The sequence below is a fragment of the Nelumbo lutea genome, chromosome 4 (genome assembly GCF_056320005.1).
Source record: "Nelumbo lutea isolate HS-2025 chromosome 4, American lotus-T2T, whole genome shotgun sequence".
Lineage (NCBI taxonomy): Eukaryota > Viridiplantae > Streptophyta > Magnoliopsida > Proteales > Nelumbonaceae > Nelumbo > Nelumbo lutea.
In genome coordinates, this window is record NC_142687.1 from 5,803,018 (window position 1) to 5,823,810 (window position 20,793).

Sequence of the window (20,793 nt, forward strand, 5' to 3'; positions counted from 1 at the left end):
TATCATTTCTGTCAAAATCTAACGATAATAACAATTGTTAAAAAATTTAAGGGTAGTTTAAGACAATAGAATTAGTCAACTTCCTAAACCTTAAAAGCACTTTAAAAAATTTGCCCATAATTATATGCATACAATATGTATTTCTACCAAATTTCCAATTTGGCTCGGGCTTGGACTCTTCATAAAGAGACAAAAGCCGACCCATAACAGGAGTAATGTTGGTCAATATGTATGATTTTGATTTTAAAAACAATAAACAATTGCCACACAGGGGTTGAGTGGTAACCAGTCAGGTGGTATTGAGGTGGTTCGTGGTTGTTTGATTGGTCAAAGTTTTTCCAACAGAATTGCATCGATTTCTTTTCATTTTTAGTTCACCGTGAAATACTTTGATATTGCTTCAAGTTTTGCGGAGTAGGGTTCTCCAGTTTTATGCATCCTGAGATTTTCATAAAAAGGGTCATTGCAGACACAAATTCCATGTAGTTTCAAGTAAATTATATAATATTATAACATTGTGCTTCTATTAAATTTTCGTTTCTTGCATCCCTTCATATTCATGTGTTGATTATGTTTTGTTTACATATCCTTTTTCTGGGCACCTTCATAGATAAAAATTTCCCACATGCATCAAACTTTCACATGTACTTCGTATTTCTATTAATCTTACTAATAAGAGTTGAAACTTACATCGAGTCACTGTATGATCAATGACTATTACAGTAGGGACTAACCATTTTTCTGATAAAAAAAAGGTACCATGGAGAGTCCAAGACTAAATTATTTTCAATAGTGAATACAAGCCCCAACAGTGAAAATTGCTGGTATAGAAGAAGACTTGGTATAAACAAGGATACATTCCAGAAAGGAGGTAAATAATAAGAAGGCAAAGTACTATAAGAATACAGGGAACAATTATATATTTGTAGAACCCCATAAACATGATATATGTACCTTCAGTCTCCAAATAGGTATAGGGGTTCTAAAATGAATGGTGATGTTGCTAAGGCCTAGCTCTGCGGACAAACATTTATGTCTGCAAAGCAACATCTGATCTTTGATCTCCATCTGCTGTTGCTTGGACCTGAGCTGCATACTGTAAGTTCCAAAGGACATCTTCAAAAGAGGGACGGCTTGACAATTCTGGGGATATGCATTTGTTTGTTATGGAGATAACAATTGATAATGATTCTTCCGAACAAGTGGCGCGGACAACTGGGTCCACCATTCTTTTACGACCATCCTGGCTGCCAAATGATGCCTGCAAAACAAGGAACACTCTGACAGGATAAACACTAGATCTAAATTCTTATAGCCTGGTGAATTACAAGAAAGGTAAAAAGCTAGTATATATCCAGTGTGGCAGAACCATTCTTTTTTTGGAACAAACAATGTGGAACCTCTTTTTTTCTGGGTTCTGAGAACTATCATTTGTCTAGTCATTAATGTAAAACATAAATCATCAAATAAAAGCTCCCATGTTTTTATTGACCAATTGGCTATTTTCCCTGAAAGCCTCTCCTTTCTCCCTCATAACTTATTAGAAGGTACTAGATCCATCGACTCTAGTTGAATAAAACCCCATCTAGTTGTCACTACTAATGGGGTTAATGCATTCAAAAAACATGTTTAACATTACATGTGTTCTGTTGCAGTTGGACCCTCTGTATTCCCTGCATGACAGCTACCCCCTTTATCTCTTCCAATAAAGGGGTTGACCACAATGTATCCAAAATCCATGAAATGGGCTGACCGAACAATATCGATATCAATATGCAATGAAGGAAAAAAGAGCATTCAAATTAAAGTTTCATAATACCATTTCATTGAGTGAAAATGCTTCTTCTCTTCCAGATACTGAAGGTCCCACAAGTGCTTCTAGTAATATAAACCCAAAACTGTACACATCATCCTCTAACTTTGTCCCATGACTGAAAAAATGGGCAGCCCTAAAGTTAGGTATTGTCAGATAGTTATCATGTAATCAACCTTCCCTATAACATTTAAAACCCACAAAACAGAAAATGCAAGGATGTTTATCTTGTAAAGTTGAGCATGCACATCCAACTGGATGATCACAGTAAATCCAACTCTCTGAACAGTCAAAAAGACATGCCAAAAATTATATAAGTAAACATTAATCCATCATATTTCTGGTACTTGGAGATTCCATATACAAGGGAAGACATTATGTCAAATCATGTACGACTAAGAGTTCATATTTAGTCATTCTAGATTCCTTCAAATGGAATGCACGCAAGGAACCACTACTACTTCAGCACATGACATGTATTGTATGTAAACATTGTTATTTTTGAAATTTTTATCAGTCACATATGTTCTTTTGTTGATATTTGAACTATTATTATTATTATTATTATGGGTAAAACAAAAAATAATTCAGTTGGAATGTTCATTGGGGAGTGGGAGGAAGAAAGTGTTTACACTCATTTAATTCTTTTCAAGTTTCTAATATTTTCTCGTGTTTTATCAAGGGATTAATGTCTAAATTGCGATAAATATGTTCCCCATTTCTTGATTTTACAATGCAAAGCGTGTTTAACTAATTCATATACAACCATCTTCTTAATGCCTAAATTAATTCTGGTCCAGGAAATAACTGAAAACAACAATATGAATGAATCCAAACCTAGAATCAGATATTTATTCTGAATGTCTCTCCTTTCCTTTTCTCTTCCTAAATTCCTTAGTTATTGTTTGTCTGGAGTTAACACAAAAACATTCATACTGTAATAACTATTATCCATTGTATCTTCATCAGTTTCAATACTCATCAATTCCTCATTTTTTTCCCAATAGAAATCATTGTCCTTATGGCGCAGCAAATGATCCAACCAAAAACACAAGCAAATAATCCATTTAAAATCTCTTTCTCTGCTTCTGAACCAAAATAACTAAAATTATGACACGATGATTTCTCATTTCATGAATAACAAATAACATCTCTTTAGGTTATCAATTCTTACCATTTCTGGCCTTCTCCCTTCGCCTGTAAAACAAGAAGACTATGTCTTAGTAAAAGTTTTTCGCTGTTAAAAATTATGTTCAATGATTACCAATTCATCTACCATTAATTGCTCTCACCTCATGCTTGTCAATTTCTTCTGTGATAATGGACAAGCCATAGTCACTTAGCTTTGCAATTTGGTGCTCATCAAGCAAAATATTATTTGTTTTTAATCGGTTGTTAAAAAAACCAGGAATTATCCCCGTGTGTAGGAAATGCACTGCCTTTGCAATGCCAATTAGGACCGCCAATCTCTCAGACCATTTAAGAACTTTCCCTGGACCATCTTCTGCACAAATAGATATAGTTAGATTGAATCAAGTAGACCCACTACATAAAAGAATTAGGAGAAAGGGATGCTTAGTATCCTTAGGCTGAAAAGATTGTAGTCATAATTTAAAGTTTAATACCGGATATCTATATTTGTGGTTCACATAGACTACAAATATAGGATATCAAGATGTCAAGATAAATGAGGTAAAGGTCAACTGATGTGGACGCCGGCAGCAGCAGCAGTAATTTAGTGTTCTCAACAGCAGCAATTTAGTGTTTTCATCCTATCTTATCTATTCAATATTCTTGCCTTATCTGCTTTCAGTAGTAGGGATTAGTAGGAGTCTTATCTATTCAGTGTTCTTATCTTATCAGTTCAGTAGTATGGATTAATAGGGATTCTTATCTTATCTTATCAGTTCAGTAGGATAGATTAAGGGAGTCTTATCTTATCTTATCTTATCTTATCAGTTCAGTAGGATCGATTAGTAGGGAGTCTTCCTAATTAGCAAGGAGTCTTCCTAAAAGTAGGACTCTTATCTCTTGTAATCTCCTATTTAAGGAGCTGAGAACATTGAATAAGATCATCAAAAATTTCAGTCAAGAAAGAGAGCAAAGGAGAGTTGGTGATCTCTTGAACAAACCACCTTTAGGGCGGCAAGATAGGTTCTTCAAGAAAAGGGAGGAACAAGGGAGAATAGGAGATTTTCCCCGTGGACCGACCCGTGACGAGATCCTATTCTCGGGTCCATAACATCAACCTGATCAGATAATCATCTGGCTCTTAGACTAATTTTAGTTCCTCTCTCATTCGGTCATTCCAATATTAAATATAGGATGAGTAAACTTAAATAATTCAACTGGTTTGATATTTGACTAAAGAGAACCTTGCTGTAACATACAAAACGGAAGCTTCCTTGTACTTTTACATGATTAAATAGGTGGTGGTTACCATCTATTGGGAAGAGTTTTATTTTCCCCAAAGATTCTGCATTCAATGTCTGGTTGTAGAGTGACTGACCTGAGAGATGAGCGCAAAGACTTCCATTAGCCACATACTCATAAATCAGAAAGACTCTGTTGACTGAGCCATCATCTTGTCCAGCACAATCAATGCAGTGTCCCAAAAGGCAAACCAAATGTGGGTGTCGAAGCTTTGCAATTAAATCCAACCGGAGTTTAAGATTCCGAATTGGGTATCTCTTAAACAACGTTAAACACCTAATAGCAACATTGGCTCCATTCTCTAATCTTCCTTTGTAGACCTGGGAAAGAAAATGTGATAAGTCAAAAGGGTTTTCTTGAGATAGATTTGAAAGTCTAACTAGTTAAATCAAACAACAATCAATTTATCATTGTCGCTGAGAAAAGAGAACCCTATAAGTCATCAATGATCTTTTTTTCATGTGCAGTTTTTTTTTTTTTTGGCTTCTAGCATGTGTAGTTATTTCAAAAAGACCTTTTTTGTCATTTAATACATCTAAGAGAACGAATTGTGCACATGCAATTATTCACAGATGAGCTTCTATAAAATTGACTTTGTTTTTAGGCAAGGAATTACTGATTGATACTCCATCAAGCAACTTATAACAAACAACAAACACAAGTACTATAACAGAAAAAGTACACTGGAAGCATGAGGGTTACATAAATGTAGTACCTTTCCTGTTGAACCTTCACCCAATAATGTTGAAAGATCAAAATTGTTGGTGGCTTCCTTTAAATCTTCTAAACAGAAGACCCGATATACCGGTATACCTTGTGTGCCTAGCTTTGCCGTTTGAGAAACAAGTCCTGAAAAGCAAGAAAATAAAGGAGAAAAATAAAGAAAAAGAATGATGTTACTCCACCAGATTCAAAGAAACATTTTTACAAACTCATAATGGAAGTCTACTTTCAAATGTTGGAAATTGTGAATGAGATCATGCATCAATATCTGAGTTTTGGATGAAGAAAAGCAAGACTAGTGATTACTTGCGTTTGCAAGGAGATCAGGGGAGAACCCTGCCGGTGTGCTATCTGGGACTGCCTTTGGCAATAAGTGCTGTTCTGATATCCCTCTTGGGCAGTGTCTTCTACACAAAACGAAAAACCCAAATGCCAAAACTAACACAATAATTACAGCCCCTCCAATAATACCAACCAACACTCCCACATTTTGGCCCCCAGACCCTTTCCCCTTCACGTGGATGTCCTTACAATGTGACTCTGGATGCTGGTGTCGAAGATCAACAGCTAAGCAATTCCAACCAAATTCAACAACTCTCTTATCCGATGAAGAGCTCAAGCAAGAAGGTAAACTACCTGTCAATCTATTATTAGAAATATCAACAAACCCAAGCTTGCTACCGCAACTTAGGCTGGAAGGAAGTGAACCGCTCAGCATGTTTGATGCCAAATTCAGATAACTGATATTCAGCAATGCAAAAAGTTCTGCAGGTGGTGTTCCTTCCAGCAAATTAAATGACAGATCAAGATGTTGAAGCTGACGAAGTTCACCAAATTGTAGAGGAACCTTACTGGAGAAGGAGTTATTGCTTAGTAAAATTGTGACCAATCCTCTGGGCAACACAGGTATTTCGGAATCCAACCGGTTCTCCCGCAAATCCAACATGCGCAGATTCTCTAGGCCACCCATATCAGGCAATTTACCGGAAATATCATTATGAGACAAAGCAAGACTAGTGAGTGTCTTAATTCTGCAAATTGAATAAGGGAATTGACCCTTCAACTGGTTGCTTTTCAAGCTCAAAATCGACAGATTTGACAAGGAATCAAACCAAGCTGGAACAGTATCATTGAAAAAATTGTCATCCAATGTCAAAATTTGCAGCTTTACCATGGCAGAAATCTTTGGAGGAATCGAACCAAATAGAAAATTTGAACTCAAATCAAGAAGTTCAAGCGAATATAAGCGGTGGATTTTGTCCGGAAGTGGGCCCCAAATCCCTAGAGATACTAACCAAAGAACTCTCAAATTGGTCAACCTGGACAGAGTTGTGACAAAAGAATCCATAGAAAAAGCCTCAGATAGAGTCTGATTAGCAACTGCAAATCCTTGGAAGTTACTAAAATTGGCCGGCCTATCACCCATGATCTTGAGCTCGGTGACAGAATTGTCTTGGCATACAATCGTCAACTGTGGAGAAGGCGGCAAGTAGCATAGGTCTCCGCTGTTGTTCCAAGCTTCCATTGCTTTTGGGTATTCCAAGCGTTTCCTAAGCTGCCGTAGAACTTCGGTTTGGGAGGTTTGCAATTGATGAGTAGCAGGGATGAAGAAAAACAATGGAAGACATACCGTTAGAAACAAGGTATAAGGTGTCATTTGACCAAGGCAAAGTCCAGCAACAACAAAGTTCTGGTTTTGCTTAGCAGCCTTAGGAAGTAAGAATGAACCCAAAAAAACAAGGCGAGAGAACTAATAGCCTAGAAATAAAAACATGGAATGATGTGGGAGCATCAAGAAGACGGGAAATCTAGGTTCTGTGTCAGAAAGAATTATATTGCAAGTAATATCGATAAGATTCTTGGTCCACAGAATGGTTTTTAGCCGATGTGTTTTGTTTTTCGTGAATTCTGGGAGAAAGCTGAAGAAAGAAACACATGATAACAAACTGAAAATGGTCTTACTACTTCATACATTCGGAAGAGTGGTCTTACTACTTAATCAGGCTGGGCAAGAACTACGAAGCAGGAGATGAAAGGCAGCAAAATACTTCAGTAATATTCCGAGAGCTTTCGTTCTCAAGAAAACATTGGGTGTCCATAAATTCAGAGGAGAAAAGAAGCAGAAGCTCTGTAGGAGAAGAAAAAACTGTAAGAGATGGCCGAAGACCCGCCTCGGATACCCAAAAGAGCGTGTTCACGACAAAGTTGCTTATCGAACTAGTTCAGCAGAAACACCATGAAACAAAGACAGGGGACTGCAGTTTGCATACCAAAAACCAAAGAAAAAAAAAACAAAAAAAGGAAGGGGGACAGAGGACATGAAAGAAGAAAGGACGCTGAGTTTGTGATCAGTAGTCCGTTTGTTAGAGACCAATCCGTGAAGAGCAGATGAAAATCTCAACAACAGAAAAAACGAACCTGTAGAGGAGATCTAAGCGGCGGTAACCTTTGAACTTGAGGAAGTGATATTTACAGCAAGCACATGACGGCCTTTTGCATCGAAGACTGTGAGCTCCTTATTATTAACTTTGATGCAAGTAGCCAAGTAGGTTCATGTAATGGAGTAGAAGAACAACACAGACTCTGCTTCAGTGCTTCTACTCTCTCTCTCCCTCTCTCTCAAATCTCAATGTAGAATCTGTACTCGTAGCAGAAGGACCAGTGGCACTGTATGCAAAGAGGAAAACGAAAAATAGTCGGTCGTTAAACCTTTAATTGCCCTTACTTTTGAGTCTTAATTACGAAAATGCCTTACTGGTTTCTCTCATATTCGGTTACCGTCCCGAGGAGATGGCCAACATTCCCCTGGTTTCAGGGCTTTTATATCCCAATGGAGGAGGAAATATCCACCAATCCAGTCCATCTTCCCGTCCAATTGGCAAAAGCCCAATCCGATTGACGGTGAGAGATGGCCCATCCGAGTGGATCGGCAGACAATAATGGAGTCCAGTCCCTCTCAGCCTCTCAAGGCTTAAATTTGCTTTAATGGTGTGGGGCGGGGTTCCGCTGGGTCGTACGTTAACAGGTGAACAATAAATCAGGACCTTAGACTTGGTCGTAAATCGTAATGATTCGATGATGATGCGATTGTGGGGTCCTCCCTTACTCCCTCTGGTCAAAACTCAAAGCATGGCCCATTCAATGTGATTCTGTGACAATTGGCAATTAAGAGAAGTAGGTGGAGGCACGTACACCTCCGACAGTCCGAATCCGCGTTTGTACAAAAAATTGAGTCTCGATATTCATTAATTTTCAGGAGGGCTTCTTAGGAATTTTGTTGCCATGTATCCTTTCGTGGGCCCCATTTGACAGCTTATTTCGACTTCTAAACCACGTTGTGGGTTGGCCCAATGGCCCTTTTGTCCAATGAGAAGGATGTCCTCTAGCGATTTTTAGCTACTGTTGCTCGTTTAGGAGTTTTTTTTTTCCTATTTCTTTATTTTTTTGGAAATTTTTACGTTGTTCTGAGTACAACGGTTTTGGAATTTGGACTCAGGAGTCAGGACTATACAACGGTGAGGAACTAACCTTTTGGCCGGAATAACTGATAGATGATCATCAGCTAAATACGCGGACAAAACAACCTTTGATTGGATGAATTGCTTCTATATTCAAATCATCACATGTATTTGCAGATCGGGAGGCTAATATCTTCGATCACTTGGAGGAAAAAAATGAAAAAACAACAAGCGAAGAGTATTGAACCGATTTGTATGATAGTACAATATATCTGGTATAAATAAAAAACAAAATTTTATTCCAGTTTTTTAAGTGAAAGAATCATATAGAGAAGAGCTTCGAGTTTTATGGCTTAACACGATGAAGGCAGGCTCTGGGAAAATAATGCAATAATTTTGTCCACCAGTTGTGAAAAAATAAAATAAAATAAGAAACTTCAGGAAGGACTGGATGGTGACCAAATAAAATACTCAGAGATCAATGAGAACCAACTTGGATTTGGTTTGTCTTTTCTACTCTATAAGTCAGAACTCCTTACTTCACCACGTATTTTCAAATGATCAATTGAGGTTAAAATGTAAAAAACAAAAATAACTTCATTTTATTTTGTCTGTCCAGTGTGTTGGATTAGATTAGAACCGGGTTCTAGTAGACCAGACCCTGATGCGATAATTAAATATACAGACCTCAAAGCTCACTTATAATCGAGACACAATACAGATCCAAACCCTATATAATTGAATGTGTTTGGTTCTTTGTGAACTGAAGCCTTCCCCGACAATGAAGCAACAAATGGCAAACTACAATGCATGCCCTACCCATTAATACATAAATGTAAAAGCTCTAGGCCTCCAAAAGTAGGTGTCTGTGGTAATTGGGTAAAGAGGGGCTGATTGGCCGAACCATTTGACATGTCTACAAAGGAAAAACAATAAAATATGTGTGAATTATCTTTCTCTTCAAATAAATCACGAACCCAAATGTTGACAAGAGAGAATAGGCCATACGCAAGTGTGCCGGGCTGGCTTATTTGTTTGTCTCCATAGGCATAGATTTCAATATTGGCCCCACAAATTACAAGCAGCGTAGCTATTTCTAGAGATTGGCAACTGAGCGAGTCGATGTTTTTGGTAAATTCTAGATTTTATTCATCTTTCTAAACCTCTCAATTTGTATTTTCTCCAAAACTTGTAGTGGATTGAATTTTGAGAATCTAAATCCCCTTTCTCCTCAAAACCCTTCTGGGCTCTATTCTCCTTAAATTCAAGGGTAGGGTAGGTTGGATTTAGAACCCACATCTAATTTCATATGATTTCTTATCATATATAAGCAATAAATAAGTAAAATAACATAAATATACAATAAAAATTTCAATTATTTGATTAAAATATATAGAAAATACATAAATTATCAATTAGTATTTACTTATTATTAAACTCAACATCTAATATATAAAGTTTTTATGTTTTCCAATAATAAGCGGGTTGGAGAGAGTTAGGTTTAGCCTAATACCATAAGCTACTTGTACCCGTATGGGTTGAAGAATCACAAAACCCATCCTTGTACCAAGACCTATCTTTCAAGCAAAAAAACTTGCCCTATCGGAAAGGGCAGGGGCAGGTACCCACCAGGTAGGGTATAAATTGTCATCCTTAGCTACTCCTCTGATAAATGCCTCTCTTAATCACATGATTTTTTCCACAAAAATATGGTCTGTACCAGGAAGTCTGCATTGCTTAATGTTTCTCATTAGTATACATAGATAAGATTAAGAAAAGAGAAAAATAGTAATCCAGATTTGCTCCTCATATATAGCACCTCACACTGATCTTACAGCACTTTCAGCCATGCATTAAGAACATTTCTCATACTTGATTTTTGCCATTCATGGGAAGATGTTCTCAATCCAGGGCTACGATGTAATGTGAGATTAGTGTGAGGTGGGCTTTATGAGGAGCAAATCTGATTTTGAGAAATAGACACCACAAGATGTAGCAAGAGAACAACCAAACACCTTCGCTTCCATGAAACAACAAATGTGGGACCAACAAATGTGGGACCTTCCTTAATTAAATGGATCGCCTTTGTCTTTTGTACTTGGCAATTAATAACTGCTAACTAGTAAGCCATTCAAATTAATTCAGTTGATAAAAGAGTTCAAACGCAATGAACATCAGCAGTTTGGTTAATGGGGCAGGTTTGGGGAGGGTTGTATAAATTCTAAACCTTATCTGTCTTCCAAAACATCCCAACCGGTGCCCTCCCCAAACCCCAAACAGGTTTGATTTTGATAATATAAACCCTCTTCGTATATGAATATGCAAAACCCTTCCGACCCACCCTCCTCACATTAAGGGTAGGGGCGGGTTAGGTTTAGATTTTACATCTAATTTCCTATTATTTCATGTAAAATATAAACAATAAATAAGTAAAGTAATACAAATAAGCAACAAATTTTCCAATTATTTGATTAAGATATGTAGAAAATACATAAACTATAATTATCCTTCATATAAAATTCAAAATATTATTAAATTTAACACTCAGTACATAAAATTTATATGCTTTCCAGCAATATGAGGTTCGGGATGATTGGATTTAGTCTAACACCTTACTCTATTCGTACCACCTGTAAGTTTTCTAGAATTCCAAAATCCATCCTTCAACTAAAAAAACCCACCCCATTGGAGAGGATAGGGGCAAATACCCACAGGATATGGTAAAAATTGACAACCCTAATTATTTGTCCTAAAAATTGTCCTTACCCATTCAGCCCTCCCGGCGAGCAGAGCATTATCCCTTGAGAAAAATTCATCTCTTGATCTTGAGTCAGTTCCCCGTGAACATAAAAAGCTGCCTTACCGTGCACACAATTTTTGCTTTGAGGAGATTTCATGTACTCCTTAGGACTTCATAAAGTGGCAAACAATTCATGGGAAATGAAAACAAGCTTTTGCCTCAGCGTGATTGCGTGAATATCCCAGAATTCAAATTAGTGACACCCTTTTGAGCCCAATTTCTCCTTTTCAAACTATGCGTAACTCTGTTAACTGGGGGATGAGTTTTGGTCCCCGGTTCCATTTTCGCCCTAATTTAGAAGTATGGCGAGAATAGGGTGAACTCCAGCATGTTTCCCTATCAACACCACAAAAATCAAACTTAAAACAAAAAATATTGAACTTCGAAGACTTAGAGAAAGTGAGGAACTTTAAACTTACAGTTTTCGAGAAAATGAGGCCGGAGAGTTCTTCTATCTGATTTGATAAGACTTCTCCGGTGGTGTGAACAGAGCGTCTAAGGAAGCTGGTTGAAAGGGATAATAAGTTTTTCGGTGAAGTAAACTGTACTCCACGGCAGAAATCTGAAATTACAGCCCCCCAAAGTCTATTATTAGCCCTTTGCTATAAACGGCAGCCTGCCTGTGAATTTAGCAATGATCTATGGGCGAGATTCATCCCCTATAGGATGGGGCTAAGAATTCTGAATAGGCTGAACAGTCATCCTCTATGGCTCTTAGAGAGGATATTTGGAAGCAAAGGCAATGAAATGCCTAAAAATATGAACTCAAGCTTGGATTAATCCTATTACCAAAAAAAAATCTTGGAATTAAGCCTCGTGAGGGTTTTGATTGGATTGAAAAGCAATATCAGCCACGAAGTAGAAAATAAGAAAAAAATGGTTTTGATTAGGGTGCAATGCAACTCCAGGGGCTTGGTTATGGTGAAAAGTGATGTAGGCGCATGGCAGGCCTAGGATGGCAATACGTGGCATGGACCGGATTGCATCCTACCCGTCCACTGCTAACAACCTCTAGGTGAATTCAAGTATAAATAAGCAGTGTCACTCCCTAGGTAAGCTATCTTGGCTTTTACTACTCTAAGCTCCCCAACTTCCTGGTGACCTCGTCTAAGCCTTCTCTACTTAGGCCTTGTCCGACCCCTTATTACGCACTTACTAACTTGAATGGTGGAGTCTCCACCCCTGATATAACATCCGGGGCCTCTGATGTATTCTCTTGCTTAAGTTGGACCTTAAAGCCCTCAAATCTATCAGCCCTTGGACTCAGCTAGCCCTTATCTACAGAAGTATAATTACATTGTTGCCCTCAACCCATCCTTGGTAGCAATATAAAGTATTGTTATTATAAAAATATTATAAATTTATTTAAGATATTTCTATTATTCCATAAATATCATAAATTGGCAATCATATAGGGTGTTTGGTTTTATTGATGTCTTTTGGAAATATGTGACAACATTAGTGCCACTTAGGCATTGGTGTTTATTGAACATTAAACCACTATTTTGTTTAAATTTTTATCAAATAAACGTTAAAAAAATAGAAACAATTGGAATTATGTGCATGAATTGTTAGGGAAAACTTTAAATCCCGGTTTCTCCTACCGGCCGATGTTTATTCAAATGCAATCCTTACCTAGAGTCGATATGGCATCTTAAATGGAAGGGCTAAGAAATGATTTGGTGCTTCGTGGATCTAGTGCATCGCGGATCCATCTTGCCCTATTCAATGTTATCATGCAATCAATGTTAAGATGTTGGTTATGAGCAATTGATGTGATTTGCCCACAAAATCTCTCCTCAATTTCAGCCATTAAATATATGTTCGAGTACTTTAGACCATTAGATGAGCATGATGGTGCTCCAATATAGCTAAGCAATGTCACATTGGATTGTTTTATGGGGTATTGCTTGAAATGCCCCAATCAAATGATAAAAATTAAAAACATTTATTGTAAGTTGAGGTGGCAGATGGCCTTATGAAGTGTTACTTGAATCACTCAACCAAATAACAAAAAACAATATATGTTTAAAGTGACGGTTTTTAATAAAAGTAATTTTTCAAGAAACACCCATCCATAAAACGCTCACAAAACTAAATACATACATAAATGTGATTCATTGGTGTAACCTTTGGAATCAACATTTTTTTCTTATATCCAAGCCAATGTTTTTTTTTTTGTATTTTTTCGGGGTTGAAAAACATTTTCATTTTTCATGCGAGGTGATGGGTTGAACAGTTTGACCAGCCGGGTTAACAACGATCACATTGTCATTATATGCATTTAGAGTATATTTACATTGTACAACTAAACCAAACATGTGTATTTGCACTTAATATATTTGTATTTGCATTATTAAAAATAGTACAAATAAAATATATGTACAGTACAAATACAATGTTTATAAATACTGTATTCAAGGTTTTGCATTATATATATTTGTAAATTATAGAGTTCGAATAAAAAGAATAGCTGCAAAAGAGGAAAAAAATTCTATAACCCAATTTGTGTCGGATTAAGCATAAGTTGGGCTTGACCACTTGGGTTTGCAAATTTGAACTATACCATCTTATTGGATTGTTTTGGGCTGGTGGTTCATACATTGATGTTGGAGTTGCTTGCCCCAAATTTGAGCAAACACAAATAAGGTAAAGCTTTTAGGGGTGAGCAAGAAAAACCGAAAGTCGAATCTAACCAATTTGATGATATCAAACTATAAATTCTAATTAATTGAATCGGTTAGTTCGGTTTCAGTTAACAAATATAAAAATGGCAGTTAACCAAACCAACCGGTATACATATATTTCTATATATTATATATATTTTATATTATCTATATATTATAAATTAATAAATGTGTATTATATATTTATAATATATTTATTATTTAAAATATAATATTTTGTATGTATTTATAATTGCTATTATATATTTTATAATATACATTATAAATATAAACATTTGAAAACCTGATAAACCGAATTGACGGCTAACCAAACTAGTAAATTAGTTAATGGATCGGCTTTGGTTTCATTTACTGGTTGTCCATAAATTGATAGTACCAGCTCAATTTAAAAATAAGCCCACTGTTCGATTGATCGAGCCGTGAGCACTCCTAAAAGGTGTATCATTTAAATGTTTATGAAATAAGTAAAAAGGGTAAATTATAAAACCCCCACCCCTGTACCAAGGGGTTTGTGTTGATTACCCCTCGTGAACTTTCAATTTACAACAAACCCCTGTGGCCATTAAGTTAGATGACGAAATGCATTAAATTATCAAAACACCCACCTAGACTTTTCTTTAGTCTCTTTCCCTTGCCTTTTCTCTCAAACCCTAATCAACCCCAAAAGTACCTCAATTTTGTTTCAAACTATACCATCTAAAAATACAAGAATCATTTCACTTATAGAGAATAACAAGTTTCTCTAAATTTTTGTTTCATTTCATTACATGAATGTCTCTTTTTTTTAATGTAAAAATTATCTACTCAATTCTACAATAAATTAATAAAAGGGCAAATTTGTTAATAAGGTTTAAGAAATTGACTAACTCTGCCCCTACTATTCCAATATTATCTTAAACTACCCCTACGATTTCTAACAATCCACTAGCTCTACTCTTACCGTTAGCACCTGTTAATATTCCGTCAAAACTTGTACACATGTGACATATAACTTTTTTAAGACCCAATTTTACCCTTACAATCTTCTTCCTTTTAGTAGTCTCAAACCGAGCCAGCTCGGTCCTTACCTAGCTACGGGGATAGCCCCCTCCACTTCCAGTCTCTCTCTCTCCTTTTCTTCCCCTTCCATTCTCTCTCTCCCATGTTTCATCACTCTTCTCTTCCTCACACCAAAGAGGATGTAGAAAGAAGAAGTATAGGTTTAAGGGTTCCAAGATTGGTTATGGATCTTCTCCTTGTTTTTCCCTGCCAACTTCTGAAGTATGTCTGTTTCATATGTGTTCGATCTATCAACCAATTGGCAACGAAGACTCTTGATTTCGAGAACAAAAAAAGTGAATTGGGTGAAGACTTACCAGATGTTGTGTTTGCAAGAGAAAGTATCGTTTCTACATACCCTATTTAGGTTTGAACCAATCAAAGACCACTGGATTGGTGTGGTGGAAGAGAATTTGGTCAGTGGATGAAAGCATGGAAGAAGGTAAAAGGCAATGGTTTGAGATCATAGCGGGGCCTCGATGGAAGACATTCATTTGGCGATTAGGAGGGTACATAGAAATAGAGTGAGAGAAAAAGAGGTCAGAGAGGATAAGGGGTACTGCTGCTCCACTACTGTGTCAAGATTGAGAGGGTACAGAGCTTCAGAGCAAATCGAGAGAACACAGGTAGGGTACAAAGTGCCGTTGGGAGTGCCCCTAATTTGATTTTAAATAGATCGGCGGCCATCTCTTTGTGGAGACAGGTAGTGGTCGTCTGACGATGAGATTCATGGCGGGGCTAGATGATCCTGATCAGACTGAGATGTTCCTAATGCAGCGGTCAGCGACGGCCAACTCTTCTAGCTTTTCTCTTACGGGATGAACGCCTGACGGTGAGATTCATGGCGGGGGCACCGCCAACCGCTGCTGCTGGAAGTGAAGACCAAACTGATTAAGATGAACTGGAGCTTCCGATTTGATTTAAGGCCAAAACGGATATTTCAGGCTTTCTATCAATATTTTAACCGCAACATTAATTTTCTAAAATAGTAGAGATAGTATTAGACAATAATCAAACAATAGTGGTGATGAAGGAAGATTTGACCCGACCTCACAGTTACGCAATACGTGGCAAAGACAACAGCTCGGCACAAAAGCATGCCTACGATGCAAGCACTAAGGGGAGAAACCAGCGGTCCGAACTCCCCCTTCAGCCCCAAGCCAAACAGTAACCCGAACTAGCCTGCCTTATAGCAGTTCGGGACACACCTCGCCGAATTGGCCTGCCTTATAGCAGTTCGGGACACACCTCGCTGAATTGGCCTGCCTTATAGCAGTTCGGGACACACCTCGCCGAACTGGCCTGCCTTATAGCAATACAGGACATTTCTCCGAACTCAAGACTTCGCTTTGCTCACCACTCCACCACATCGCCCTCAGGACACCAAAACCAAACAAACCGTACCTTGCCTGACACCGAGGAAGTCCGTACCCAATGGCGGCGCACCTGACCGACTTGGGATCTGATGCTTGACGGCCGCACTCCAAACGGCCACCTGCCACTGCCTCCTGACACTGCCATCTCCAGTTACAGAGACGGTTCCGACAAAAAGCAGTGACAGTTCTGTCCCAGCAGAAAGGACGACGCCCGAACTGACAGAAGCAAGGGTAATCATACCCAACCTGACAAGGGCTTCGGAGCGAGTGCGTGAAGTGGTTATAAAAGGCCCCCAACCCCCAACAACAAGGTATGTGAACTTTGCGCCATCTGGTTTATACTGTGCCTTTGAGAGAATACTAACTTGAGCTTCGGAGTAATCTCACCGGGTTCCTCCCGGAGTTCCCTCATCTTTCCCGTTTCAGGCTCCCCGTCACTCCAGCTCAGAGGCGAAATCGTTGACAACTAAGACCGTCCAGATTGTGCTCCATCAATTGGCACCGTCTGTGGGAACGCTTCTAAAAGCCTCCCTCTAAATCTCTCTTACCTACCATTCTTTCAAAAACTCCAACACCCATGGCCTCCTCCAACAGTGTCGGACGTGGAACAGAAATGACCACCACCGGAGAACAACTCCATGTTCCCGCGGTGTGCATTGGGCATTTCACCATCCCTCTTTCAGTGGATGGGATCCCCAGTTTGAATGTGCCACAAGCAGTGGCGCCCCTGAACCCTCCTTCGTTGAACATCCCTCTTCCACTCCCTATTGAAACGAACTTCGTTGAACCAACTGCTGTCCCACTGGCAACCCGCCAGAACCAGCTGGACGATCTAATAAAATGCATGCGGGCAATGCTAGCCCAAATACAACAATTCCAGCAGCACCAACTCCAGCAACACCAGGTACTGCACCACCTCTCCCAACACCATTATCAGCAGCAGTTCCTTCAGCTACCCTTAAACCAGTCACTGCTCCCCCCCGACACCCTGTTTCGAAGCCGGTCAAGGCCTCCCCTCAAGGTGGATGACCTCACCAAGGAGAAGCTTCCCGACCCCAGAACCCCCCTAATAGCCAGGCCTCATCCCCAGGCCGAAAGCAAAGAAAGATCAGCCCTGCCTCGCAACTCGCGAGTGGGTCAGGAACCTCGCCCACAAAGTCAACTCGGCACTCCAAGCCTGAGTTCCCACTCACGGAGAACCGGTTCAGCACCCTAGCAGCAGGCCAGCATTCCGGGCCCATCGAGCTCGGCAACACGGAGGCCAGCAGCGCCAGCACCAGGCCCACTCAAAGAAGGCACCGGCGAAGTCGTCGAACTGCTACCCGTGTCCTACCCGAGCTCAAAGGCAAGGAAGAGACGAGCTCGGACGAGGTAAAAATCGTCCCAATTCTCTCAGTTCCTTCCCCCCTTTCATCAGAAATTCAGGCAGTCCCCTTGCCCAGAGACTTCAAACTTCCATCTCTAGACAAGTATGACGGTTCCTTTGGCCCCAACGACCACGTCGACGCATTCCAGTCACAAATGCACCTCGCTAGGGCCAGCGAGTCATGCATGTGCGTGGCCTTCACCACCACCTTCAGAGGAGTGGTCCGCACCTGGTACCGGAACCTAGCTTCCGGGTCAATAAGAAGCTGGGCCCAGTTCGTGCAGATCTCCACCGCATACTTTGTTACCAACAAGAGGTGCCCCAGAACCGAGGAAAGTATCTTCAGGGTAATCCAAAGAGAAGGAGAACCCATCCGGATCTACATCAAGCGGTTCAATGAAGCATGCTTGTAGATCCATCGGTTAGACCCCGCGGTATAGCTCGCAGCGGCCAAAAGAGGGGTGACGCACAAAGAATTCAAATAGCACATGGTGGCCAACCAACCAGCAACCGTAGCCAACTTCCTCAAGCTTGCGGACAAGTTTATGAGAACAGAGGAAGAGATCAACCAGTGAACCGAAGGCGGGTTGAAAAAAGAAAAAGAGAAGGCGAGCCCTCCAACCTAGGCGAAAGAAGAAGCCAGACCCGAGAGGCGAAGCCAAGCCAGCCATCCCGAGCTCCCTTAGCAGTTCGGACGGATTACACACCGTTGAACACAAGGCGGATCGAGATCTTGATGACGATCAAGGACGCCCCCTACATAAAGTGGGCACCTCACCTAAAGAGCAACCCAAACGAAATGAACAAAAATCTATATTGTAGTTTCATAAAGATCACGGTCATAGTACCGAGCAATGTAATAATCTCCGAGACGAGATAGAGGGACTCATCCGTCGCGGATACTTGAGACATTTTGTACATGACAATAGTAATAAAGCAGGTCGGCAAGTGGAACACGGAAAGGATGCCCCCGAGTCGAGCAACAGACCGACTGAAACCTTGCAGCGACCTCCCCCAGAAGAGAGGCCAGTTCGGGGAACCATCCACGTTATAGTAGGCGGTTCGGTTGTAGCAGGTTGCACTTCAGAAACAGCACGGACGTCAGCTCACGAGGCGGCCCGAGAGGAGCAGAACCCTCCAAAGAGGCCGAAGACAGAAGAACCAATCTTTTTCACAGAAGACAACGCGCGAGGTGTTCACTATCCTCACGACGACATGTTCGTCATAAAACTAAGGATCAGCGATTTCGAAGTCCGACGCGTACTTGTAGACTCAGGCAGTTCGGCGGACATCCTCTTTAAATCGGCATTCGACCAATTACAATTGCAGAAAAGCGAGTTGAAGCCCGCGCACACTCCTCTAGTGGGCTTCAGCGGAGAGGAAGTCAGGCCCTTGGGGAAGATAACAGTACCTGTGGAAGTCGGCACATGGCCGTGCGCGATAAGACACAACCACGATTTCCTGGTGGCTGCGACCCCCTCCCCATACAATGCCATAATAGGGCGGCCAATTACGCACATTCTGCGTGCAGTGGTCTCCACCTATTATCTGACAATGAAGTTCCCCACGGACTTCGGTGTGGGGGTAGCGTAGGGCGACCAACTTGAGTCCCGCAAATGCTAGGTTGCCGCCCTGAAGGGAAAAACCAAGGCAGCCGACGACCTCGAGCTGGAGCGGCCTATGGAGCAGGGCGAGGAACGAGCTTCACCCACTGAGGAAACAGTCGTAGTCCCGACCTCGGCTACAAATTCGGTGCGAACGCTACAGATCGGTGCCTCCGTTAAGGAGCCTCTACGAACCGAACTGGGAGTTTCTTACTTCAAAATTTAGATATTTTTGCATGGTCCGCAACAGATATGCCCGGTATTGACCCTGGCCTTATAACTCACAAACTTAACACTGACCCTGTAGTCAGACCCATTAGATAGAAGAAACGCAACTTAGCCCCGGAGTGCTGGAGGGCGGTCGACGAAGAAGTCAAAAAGCTCATCACAGCAGACTTCATAAGGGAAGTTCATTACCCGAGCTGGGTAGCCAACCCAGTGCTGGTGAAAAAAGCTAACGGCAAGTGGCGCATGTGCGTCGACTACACCGACCTGAACCGAGCTTGCCCAAAAGACTGCTTCCCCCTGCCCTGAATTGACCGCCTAGTGGACGTGACCTCGGGACATGAGCTGCTAAGCTTCCTGGATGCATACTCAAGCTACAACCAAATCAAGATGGACCAGTCCGACAAAAAAAAAAACCAGCTTCATAACCGAGTTCGGCCTGTACTGTTACAAGGTCATGCCCTTCGGACTAAAGAATGCTGGGGCGACCTTCCAAAGACTTGTAAATAAGCTCTTTCGATCCTTAATCGGCACGAAAATAGAACGTTATGTAGACAACATGGTCGTCAAAAACACAGTTCTCGCAGGAATTAATAAAAGACCTGGATTCTGTCTTCCAAATTCTGCGTCAATATAGAATGAGACTAAACCCAAACAAGTGTGTATTCGGTGTCACCTCGAGTAAATTTCTAGGGTACATTGTCAACCGGCGCGGTATTGAGGCCAACCCGAACAAAATAAAGGCCATCCTTGATATGAGACCACCCGGAAAGTAAAATAGGTTCAGAGGCTAAACGGCAGCATAGCCGCTCTGAGCCGCTTCATGTCCAAATCAGTAAACCGCTACCTGCCTTTCTTTAAGGCAGTCAAAGGCAAAGGGTTCGAATGGACCCGAGATTGCCAGCTCGCGTTCAATGAGCTAAAAACCTACCTCGCCACTGTGCCAACCTTAGCCAGACCCGAGGAGGGCGAGGTCTTAGAACTATACCTCTCAGCGAGTGACGAGGTGGTCAGTTCGGTACTAATAAAGGAAGTAGATCGGGTCCAACGACCCGTCTATTATGTTAGTAAAATTCTACATGGAGTAGAGACGAGATACCCGCAGATAGAAAAAATAGCGTACGCATTGGTGATTTTAGCTCGAAAACTCCGCCTATACTTCCAAGCTCACACCGTTGTCGTCTTAACCGACAAACCCCTAAGACAAGTCTTGCTGAAGCCCGAGGTCTCCGGTCGGCTGACGAAGTGGGCCATCGAACTCAGCGAGTAC

At 40.6% G+C, this 20,793-nt stretch overlaps 1 protein-coding gene and 1 long non-coding RNA gene across 4 annotated transcripts; both read right to left on the minus strand.

Moving 5' to 3' along the window:
• Positions 1 to 626: 626 nt before the first annotated feature.
• On the minus strand, positions 627 to 7,765 carry LOC148853579 (putative inactive leucine-rich repeat receptor-like protein kinase At3g03770). 3 transcript variants are annotated; one of them, XM_088981903.1, is made up of 7 exons: positions 5,276 to 7,765; positions 4,962 to 5,095; positions 4,323 to 4,566; positions 3,106 to 3,317; positions 2,988 to 3,010; positions 1,820 to 1,931; positions 627 to 1,261 (listed from the first exon to the last, which is right to left on the minus strand). In XM_088981903.1, exons 1-7 carry the CDS (start codon positions 6,624 to 6,626, stop codon positions 1,031 to 1,033), a joined length of 2,307 nt encoding a protein of 768 aa, XP_088838029.1. In that variant the 5' UTR covers positions 6,627 to 7,765; the 3' UTR covers positions 627 to 1,030. The 3 variants fall into 3 exon arrangements, with proteins under 3 accessions (XP_088838029.1, XP_088838027.1, XP_088838028.1); XM_088981901.1 differs by having other exon boundaries at positions 1,820 to 1,949; XM_088981902.1 differs by having other exon boundaries at positions 1,820 to 1,949; positions 3,106 to 3,314; positions 5,276 to 7,620.
• Positions 7,766 to 10,871: 3,106 nt separating this feature from the next.
• On the minus strand, positions 10,872 to 11,980 carry LOC148853580 (uncharacterized). The gene is made up of 2 exons (XR_016094918.1): positions 11,647 to 11,980; positions 10,872 to 11,563 (listed from the first exon to the last, which is right to left on the minus strand). It is a non-coding gene; the product is annotated as an uncharacterized LOC148853580 (long non-coding RNA).
• Positions 11,981 to 20,793: the final 8,813 nt, after the last annotated feature.

What these genes read in the sequence shown, in the direction of transcription:
- LOC148853579 (XM_088981901.1), bottom strand. Translation starts at nt 6,626, where the DNA reads ATGACACCTTATACCTTGTTTCTAACGGTATGTCTTCCATTGTTTTTC. An exon ending in TCTTTGCGCTCATCTCTCAG is followed by an intron (nt 3,318 to 4,322) that starts GTCAGTCACTCT and finishes CTATTTGTGCAG; the next exon opens with AAGATGGTCCAGGGAAAGTT. An exon ending in AAGAAATTGACAAGCATGAG is followed by an intron (nt 3,011 to 3,105) that starts GTGAGAGCAATT and finishes CTTGTTTTACAG; the next exon opens with GCGAAGGGAGAAGGCCAGAA.